General features: G+C 36.0%; 1 protein-coding gene across 1 annotated transcript; it reads right to left on the bottom strand.

Annotated features, from left to right (window-relative positions):
• Window positions 1-1,535: 1,535 nt before the first annotated feature.
• Window positions 1,536-5,989, bottom strand: LOC117318137. Its single transcript, XM_033873147.1, has 5 exons — window positions 5,901-5,989; window positions 5,058-5,185; window positions 3,957-4,115; window positions 2,904-2,997; window positions 1,536-1,689 (listed from the first exon to the last, which is right to left on the bottom strand). The coding sequence occupies exons 1-5, from the start codon at window positions 5,933-5,935 to the stop codon at window positions 1,560-1,562; spliced, it is 546 nt and encodes a 181-aa protein (XP_033729038.1). The 5' UTR covers window positions 5,936-5,989; the 3' UTR covers window positions 1,536-1,559.
• Between the last annotated feature and the right edge of the window lie 3,752 nt (window positions 5,990-9,741).

Genomic DNA, 9,741 nt, shown 5'->3' with positions numbered 1-9,741 from the left:
TTTGTTTAATGTCCTATTTAAAACCACGGTCATTTAAGGACGTGCCTGGTTTTGGATGGGGGCGATGAAGCTGGAGTACCCGGAGAAAAACCACCGCTGCACGATCAGTACCAGGCAACTGCCCTACGAGGGCTTAACCACTCGGCTTCCAGGGCCCAATAACACAGTACACTCTTTGGTTGAAATTTTGATATTGAGCGGTTTGATGAAAACTGCTGAAACAAAGGTATCGCCCCTCACTATGCTTCATTCTTTTTGTGACATCCTTAAGGTGCCACCCCACTAGTACAGGATGTTATAGTGTTCGTACAGTACGTTGTAGTGTCAGTAAAGGATGTTATTGTGTTGGTGCAGGCTGCTATAACGGCGGTACATTACATGGTGATATATATTGTCAATACAACCTTACCTTTCTCAGTGAAATGCATCGTGTAGAATATGAAATAAGTAATCTTCTCGGAAAAAAACACTCTCTCCAACATCAACTTTAGTTTTCAGGTTGAGGTCAAAGTTTGAATGTGTTCAGTTTTGTGAAACAAAGTTTTGAAAAAAATATTTTTAATTCATTAAAGAGGCTTACCCGCAGACGGACCGGTAAACGGCACATCTCCGATCACTAAATAAACTTCAGTACACGTTTCTATGTGACAAAATTAGAGGCTTTCCGACTTTATTTCTTGAAAACAATTACAGAATATGTATTTAAAAGACGTTTTAAAACTCAACCTGAGAGGGAAATGTATGGAATATAACGGCAAATCTTCTTTGTAAATCGCCGCTGCCTTTGAAGTTATCACTGTGCGGCACTCTGCACGTGCTTGTTTCTTTGATGTGTCAATCAAATTAGACTCCACTTTATAGCGGGGGACTTATTGCGGGTTGCGATTAAATAAATAATATTTAAAAAATGAGGTTTTCATATAACTTTTCAGCGTTTTATAAGGAAAATAAAATGAAAAACTCAACAATTCCAACAATCTGTCATGTGTAAAAAAATCTTTTTCTATTAGCGAATTTTTCTGATCTCTCTGCGGGCAAGCCTCTTTAACATTCAGTCTTATAACGAACATGCCAAGCGTATTGAAGTTTTGTCTATAGTAGGCTGGGGGCGATAAGTTATCAAATGTATGCATAAGATTGACTTTCAAAAATTAACTTACAGTTTTCAGCAGGTTTAAATTTCAAATGTGTGATTTTATGAAAAGTTTCTCAGTAATTGACGAAGGGAGGTAACTACTGCATAATTTTATGTAAATGTTACAACTCATTTGATTGCCCTTACTAGTCGATACCGTTTCTTAACTTGTTATATCTCTTTTTATTTAGTCTTGAAGTAAAATGAAAATTGCGATGGATGCCAATAAAATAGTCTACATCAATTTCTATTTTTTGAAAATATTAAGCATTTAGGTATTTCGTATAATATAGATGAAAAGTCTGTGAAATTGTCGATGGCATTTTTTTAAAGTTTAAACCGCTAAGTGATACATACCATAATAAACATTATAAGTTTAAAAGACTTACAAATAGCGAGTAAAGAGATCAAGATATCAATACAATTATACAGTACCAAATGTCAATGTTACTGGATCAGCTTCAGGACACTGAAAGCTCTCAGTTAACATGTAAACAACGTTCAGGGATAGAGCTCTTCCGTTCTTGGGAATGACGATGAAAATACAGACATGGCTATAAAATAAAACACATGACGGAATATAGTACACAAGCATAACTGACTACAATTCTCGGACATGACTGACTCCAATACACTAAAATGAATGACTACAACAACCAGAAATAACTAAATACAACACCTAGATATGACTAACTAGAACACACAGACATGATACACTACAACACACAGACATGAATCACTACAATACACAGACATGACTCATAACAATACACAGACATGACTCACTACAACACACAGACATGACTCACTACAATACACAGACATGACTCACTGCAATGCACAGACATGACTCACTACAATACACAGACATAACTCACTACAACACACATACATGACTCATTACAATACACAGACATGACTAACAATAATACACAGACATGACTGACTACAATACACAGACATGATTCAATACAATACACATACATGAATCACTACAATACACAGACATGACTCAATACAATACACAGACATGACTCATTACAATACACAGACATGACTCCTTACAATACACAGACATGACTCACTACAATACACAGACATAACTCACTACAACACACAGACATGACTCACTACAATACACAGACATGACTCACTACAATACACAGACATGAATCAGTACAATACACGGACATGACTCATTAAAATACACAGACATGCTCACTACAATACACTGACATGACTCTCTACAATACATAGACATGACTCGCTACAATACACAGAAATGAATGATTATAACCAGAAATGACTGAATACAACACCAAGATATCACTAATTAGAACAGAAATACATGTCTCACTACAATACATAGGCATGACTCACTACAATACACAGATATGAATCAGTACAATACACCGACATGACTCACTACAATACACAGACACGACTAACTACAATACATGGCCTTGACTCACTACAACATACACGTGTGACTCACTACAACACACACACGTGACTCACTATAACAGAAAGACATGACTCACTACAATACACAGACATGACTGGCTACAATACACGGCCTTAGGTCCCTACAATATACATATATGACTTTCTACAATACAAGGACATGACTTATTACAATACACAGATATGAGTGACTACAATATTATAACTATTGTACCGCGTACTTATGTAATGGGGATTTTTATTTAAGTAGTAATCAATTCAAGTTGTATATTATTGTGTTTTCTATTTCTATTTTGACACTTACTCATTATCATAGTGGGAAGGAAAATTCCCTGATGAAATAGTTAGTTCGCCACCAATTTCCAATTCTATCGTTTCCTCGTTTTTTCCTTGACAGTCTGGAGGAGATTCAACATCGAATACATTAAATATAGCATTAGCATTGATAGTAATTACTTATTAAATCGAAAGTAAACAAACACAATTGAATATTGACTTATTTACTACTGTCATTAGGCGTTGTGTGTACCTTAGCTACTACCGTCACTAGACGTTGTGTTTACCTTAGTAACTACCGTCACTAGGCTTTGTGTTTACCTTATTTACTACCGTCACTAGACGTTGTGTTTACCTTATCAACTGCCGTCACTAGACGTTGTGTTTACCTTATTAACTTCTGTCACTAGTTTTTTTACCTGAATTGCTGCTGTCACTAAGGCTTGTGTTTTTCTAAGTTACTACTGTTACGAGACTTTGTGTTTTTTCTTATTTACTACCGTCACTAGGGTTGTGATTACCTTATTTACTACCGTCACTAGGCGTTGTGTTTACCTTATTTACTATTGTCACTAGGCGTTGTGTTTACCTTATTTATTACTGTCACTAGACGTTGTGTTTACCTTATTTACTACTGTCACTAGACGTTGTGTTTACCTTAGTTACTACCGTCACTAGGCGTTGTGTTTACCTTATCAAATGCCGGCACTAGGCGTTGTGTTTACCTTATTAACTTCCGTCACTAGTTTTTTACCTGAATTGCTGCTGTCACTAAGGGTTGTGTTTTTCTAAGTTACTACTGTTACGTGACTTTGTGTTTTTTTCTTATTTACTACCGTCACTAGGCCTTGTATGTACCTTATTTACTTCCGCCACTAGGGCTGTGATTACCTTATTGACTACCGTCACTAGGCGTTGTGTTTACCTTATTTACAACTGTCACTAGACGTTGTGTTTATCTTATTTACAACTGTCACTAGACGTTGTGTTTATCTTATTTACAACTGTCACTAGGCGTTATGTTTACCTTATTTACAGCTCTCGCTATGCGTTATTTATATTTATTTTGGAATATGCTTACCTTCGTTATCTGTGGCGACTGCTATGAAGCCGAATTCTAGTATTGGAATGGTACTGGTGCCGGGTGCTACGTTTAACGTGACCATGACAGCTGTCCCCGGGGAAGACGTGGGTGCTAGTTCTTCAAATTCTGTAGATGTCACTGATGTAATAACGACACCTGAAAATCGATAAACAAAATATAATATAATTCGTAATGTGTTGTGTATTCTTAAATTCTACACTAAATCAGTCTGATATCTAGGCCTCCGCGCCCGATAACGTCTGCAGCAATAAGGTTATACAGATCTTAAAGCAGAGCCTTTACTCTAAGAGCCTGATGTTGAGACAAGATAGAAAATGAATGAAATGAATGAAATAAAGTAACACATAAATAGAAACCACATCAAACTATACTTTACTTCTTGACTATAAACATCATAACATAGGTCATTTCTCATCACTAAGTACACACGTTTAGTTTTGTTTGAAGATTGCAACATACTTATATGTAGTTTGAATCATTGTTAAGTGTAAGAAGTAAGAGTTCAAATTCACGAGATTACAATCTGAAATGATAGTTAGGTCGATGACAACGTAACGACTGGGCATATAAATAAGCATCAAACTCGTCTGCTTTCATACTTTGCGAGGAAATATTTCCAAATTTCTTGATGATGTCGACCATCAATCCTCCCAAGGTCTTTATCAGGAACTTATTGAAACCTGAAGCGATGCTAAAAATGTTATGATCTCCTACACTGTAATAATGATTGACCCAGTCCTTCATATATCACTCGATCGGTTGTCATTTTAACGGATTGGCGTAGCTATTTTCCATCAGGCAGACAAAGAAAATATTTAATAAAATCATTGTAAGGCCTTATATGAAATGTAAAGAAAATCCAATGGTTTGACGGCAAACCATTGAATATCCTCTATGTAATTGCACCACATTACAACGGTTAAATATTCCAAATCAAGTTGGATATTTCAAATCATGCAATGATATGCATACCTACTTGCAGTGATAATTACATTCGACACTTTTGTAATCACAGATTGAATCTTACACAATTTGGCTTAAAAGTTATACTCAACGAATTGCTGACATCACATTTACCATTGTCATCTTTAAACTCTGCTCTGTTGTTTGCAGGGTCAGCACTTTCGAGGGATGTTGTCGTAAATTCCACAGCGATGATAGTCGAGTTAGAAACAGCGACAATATCCCATTCACAGCTGAGGCCACTTAAACATGTACACAATACAAAGATGAAGTAATCGCAATTAAGAAGGAAACATTTTACTTCAGTATTAAGAAATATACTATAATAAGAAGGGATCATTTTACTTCCGTATTAAGAAATATACTATAATTTTGACAAATATCACCTCACCTTCAAACACCCTCTTTTATGTTTAAATTGATCACACCCTGATATTACGACATAGCTTCTACCACACCTTCATTATCCACTTTGTGGTTTGAATTGTTAAGTTGACTGAGGTGTGTGAGAGGATAAGATGACTGATCTGTGAGGTGTTTGGTTGACTGTTGTGGGCTAGTGGTCAAATTGACTGAGGTGTTTGAGTGGTTAGATGACTAAGCTGCGAGGTGTTTGGTTGACTGTTGTGGGTTAGTGGTTAAGTTGACTGAGGTGTGTGAGAGGATAAGATGACTGATCTGTGAGGCGCTTAGTTGTCTGAGGTGTACTAGTGGTTAAGTTGACTGAGGTGTTTGAGTGGTTAGATGACTAAGCTGCGAGGTATTTGGTTGACTGTGGTGTGCTAGTGGTTAAGTTGACTGATGTGTTTGAGTGGTTTAGATGACTGATCTGTGTGGCGTGAAGCTGTCTGAGGTGTGCTAGTGGTTACGTTGAGTGAGGGATTTTAGTTGTTTAAATGACTGAGTTGTGTGAGTGGTTTAGTTAACTGAGATGTATGAGTGGTTTAGATTACTTACGCAATAGGTATTTCGTCACAGATGATACTATGCATAACATAGACATTTGTGTCTGCCAAAAACGTTCTTGCTGAATTGCCATCAGAGTTACATGAGTCACTGTAAAATACGGACGTACTAACATCAGGGCTATATAATCACCTCCCATTGTAACATACGGACGTATTAACATCAGGGCTATATAATCACCTCCCATTGTAACATACGGACATACTAATATCAAGATTATATAATCACCTCCCATTGTAACAAACGGACGTAAAAACATCAGGGTTATATAGGTACATGTTATTATAATATACGGACGTACTTACACTAGGGTTATATTAACATATCTCACTTTAACATAGAGACGTACAAATATCAGGATCATGTAATCACATATTATTCTACTATACGGACGTACTAGCATGAGGGTTTTACAATCACCTGTCACTGTAACATACGGACGTACTAACATCAGGTTTATATAATCACCTCTCACTGTAACACACGGACGGACTAACATGAGGGTTATATAATCAACCCTCACTGTAACTGTCGGATGTACTAGCATCAGAGGTATATAATCACTCCTAACTGTAACAAATGGATGTACTTACATAAGGATTATATATTTCCTTCTCCTCCCTCTACCCACATATAATGTTATGACATGACATATTGTACATTATCTTCTTTTGGAGTAATTGACTACGATATTAAGCTAGATTTTACCTGATAAAGAGAGCAATTTACCTGTATGAGCAAGCATTGTCAGCATCAGTAGCAGCCTGTAGCAGTTCCTCATATTTACTAAGTATTCTGTATATACTATTATTGTCACGTGATTTCGAGTTTGGTTTCCTGTAACAGGAGACATCATACTAAAAACATTATATCTACTTATGTCAGCGCTACATGGACTCTTAAGATATCGGTAGATACGGGTATCTAGTTCTGTATATGACAAACACGGGGGCTTAAATTTCCCTTTACTTTACATGACGCTTTGAATGTGTGATTGCTTTGTAGCATGTATCTGTAGAAATATATTCAACAAAATTGAAGGTATAAGCAGCGGCGATAAAAGGATCACCACATGGCTTTCTCTATATATCATTAGATACGCCATTGTCATGCAGTAAATGGTGTCCATTGCGACTGTACGATGAAGTTGCGTTTGCCATGTAGGACAAAAACGACGGGCTAAATTTACCTTTACTTTATGTGCCATTTTGGCAGCAACTGCTCGAATATTTGACTTGTGAGGATCTTATTTGGTATTAAGGATATGGGAGGAGGAACTGGAGGATCCTTTCATGCTTCGAAGCATGTACGTGTGGAAATAAATTCAACAAATTTGGTCTCAAGGTAGCGAAAATAGGATCCACAAAGAAGCCTGGCGTAAAATGTTATTCGGACAAGCATATTCCATGCTGAGTCCGGGCCACACGTGGACTTGAATGAGGGCTACGGCGGATGTATTTGCCATGTATGTAAGTGTGCAGCGATCGTGTCATTCTGACCGACGGTAATCGTATTATCACCAAATAGCGGCTTTTTAGGGGCAATGTGACTTTCTTGTTCTTCCGTTAAGGCGTAAAAAACTTTTGGCGACAGTGTGTCATCATTTCAAAGACCAACGATAGCCGCAGGTTTCTGTCTCCTATTCAAAATACGACCTGCAGCGACTTTTAATCAATTGTATATCCATGGCTTTCATGTTAAGTTAATCGTGGTTGGGAGGGGGATTAGTACCCATAGCAACAAGTTTGGTGCATTTACATGTCTGGCAAGGTTATATATAATAATCACTGGTACATATTACCAGAACATATATAACATAATACATAAACAATAAAGATTTATTTAAAAGTCAGATGTCGGGATCAGAGGAAACTCTGGCTAGGGAGGGGTAGAGTCGTTTAGTGTAATCTGATGTTTTAAACTAAAATCTAAAAATATTTTGGGTCTGTATAATCAAAATTGTAAAGTTTCAAATTTTCAGTTTTCATACTTTTGACCAAAAATGATTCATATAAATTTATGTAGGCTATTTATCATAACAAATCTTAAATATTTACGGTAAAAACCGAAATTTATTAAGTCTACATAAATGTATATTATGAAACCTTCATCTCAGATGTATTAACAAGTGTCTTTAATGACAAATATTTTTTAAACCTGTGTTATGTTGCTTTTTGTTTTGTTTTGTTTTTTATTTTGGGAGTCAAATTTCTATAACCTGTTCATTTATCTCAAAATACCATTTCACATCCGATGAGGGAATCGAACCCTGGCCACCTAGGTGAAAGGTAAGTTCGTTACCCCTGTGCCACATGGCAAACCTTATGTGGATAAAAGTAGGTTAGTTCTTTTTTCAATGATAACTTGGGAATATGTGGTCTGGTATTTTTCATTGTTGGTCAATCAATTCGAGTGTATGTTTTGATGTTCCTTTTTGTCCTGAAAGTATTCGTGTTTGCAAGAAACGTCTGGATCTGTTAGTTTAAGCGAAGGTATTGAAATTGCAGTAGTTAAGGGTCTTACCATGAACAGAGCTAAACAGAAAACTTGTCAACAATAGCCGCTATTACAGGATGTAAAGAACATATTGATATATCCTTTAGAGTCCCGCCATGAAATGTGCGAAAAGATATTTCGTCAATAATAGTCCGGTATACAGGATGTTAAATACACTTTGAAATATCTTAAGAGTCTTACCATGAACAGCACGAAAAGAGAATTCGACAATTATAGTCCAGTTTACATGATGTTTAATACATTGTTGATCTATCCTTAAGAGTCCTAACATAAGATGTGCGTAAAGAAACTTCGTCAATAATTGTCTGGAAAACAGGATGTAAAGGCCATTTTTATTTTAAAGTTATGAAAAAGTGGTCATAGATGTAGGCAGTGACGTTCCGCTCTGTTGGTTACCATGTGATATTGCACCGCAGGCTAAGTATTTCCAATCTTATGTTTATGCAACAACTTTGTTTGACGAGTCCATAAAGATAATTTATTAATAGTATTCAAAGTGTAAATGGATAACGACATCAGTGACAGTAGCAAAAGTTGTTAAATACTAATTATAACCAAAGTGTCTTTGTGGCGGATATAGTCTGGTTTCTCCCCACTGGGGATTTGAAAGGGAGCCTAAGCGCTGAGGGGACCTAATGTAAACATGAAACACCTTCTGTATGAATGCACATATTTTTTTTCTAAAAGCAGACAATAAATCAACTTTCTACATTACTCGACATTATCAAAAAACAATTCAATAAAGCTGATATGCATTATGTCTTGAATTAACTAGTGCTACTTTTCATGATGCGATGTATTCCTCAGTGGTGATATTTCTGGTGTTATAAATTCATTAGTGATGATGTTTATATTGTTTTGTATTTCTTACTCATGGTGTTATAAATTAGGCAAAGATGATATTTGTGATGCTTTGAGTTCGCTGGTGATGGTATTCATGGTGTTATGCATTAAGTAGTGACATTATTAAAGACACAAAAAGAAATCTCGTCAATAATAATACGGTATACAGGATGTCAAAGACACTTTGAACTATCCTTAAGAGTCTAACCATGAACACCGCGAAAAGAGAACTCGTCAATTATATATATATATATATGTATATAGGATGTAAAGGACATGTTTTATTAGAAGTTATGAAAAAAGTGGTTATAGATATAGTTAGTGACTTTCCGCTTTGTTGGTTATCATGTGAAATTACACTGCAGGCTAAGCATGTCCAGTCTTATGTTGATGTAACAACTTTGTTAAAAACGTCAATAAAGTTAATTCATATATAAACATATGTAATTAAAAGTAAATGATGTCCTTGTGA

This window comes from Pecten maximus, chromosome 19 (genome assembly GCF_902652985.1).
Source record: "Pecten maximus chromosome 19, xPecMax1.1, whole genome shotgun sequence".
NCBI classification, from domain to species: domain Eukaryota; kingdom Metazoa; phylum Mollusca; class Bivalvia; order Pectinida; family Pectinidae; genus Pecten; species Pecten maximus.
This window is presented reverse-complemented; position numbering and strand designations above follow the sequence as displayed.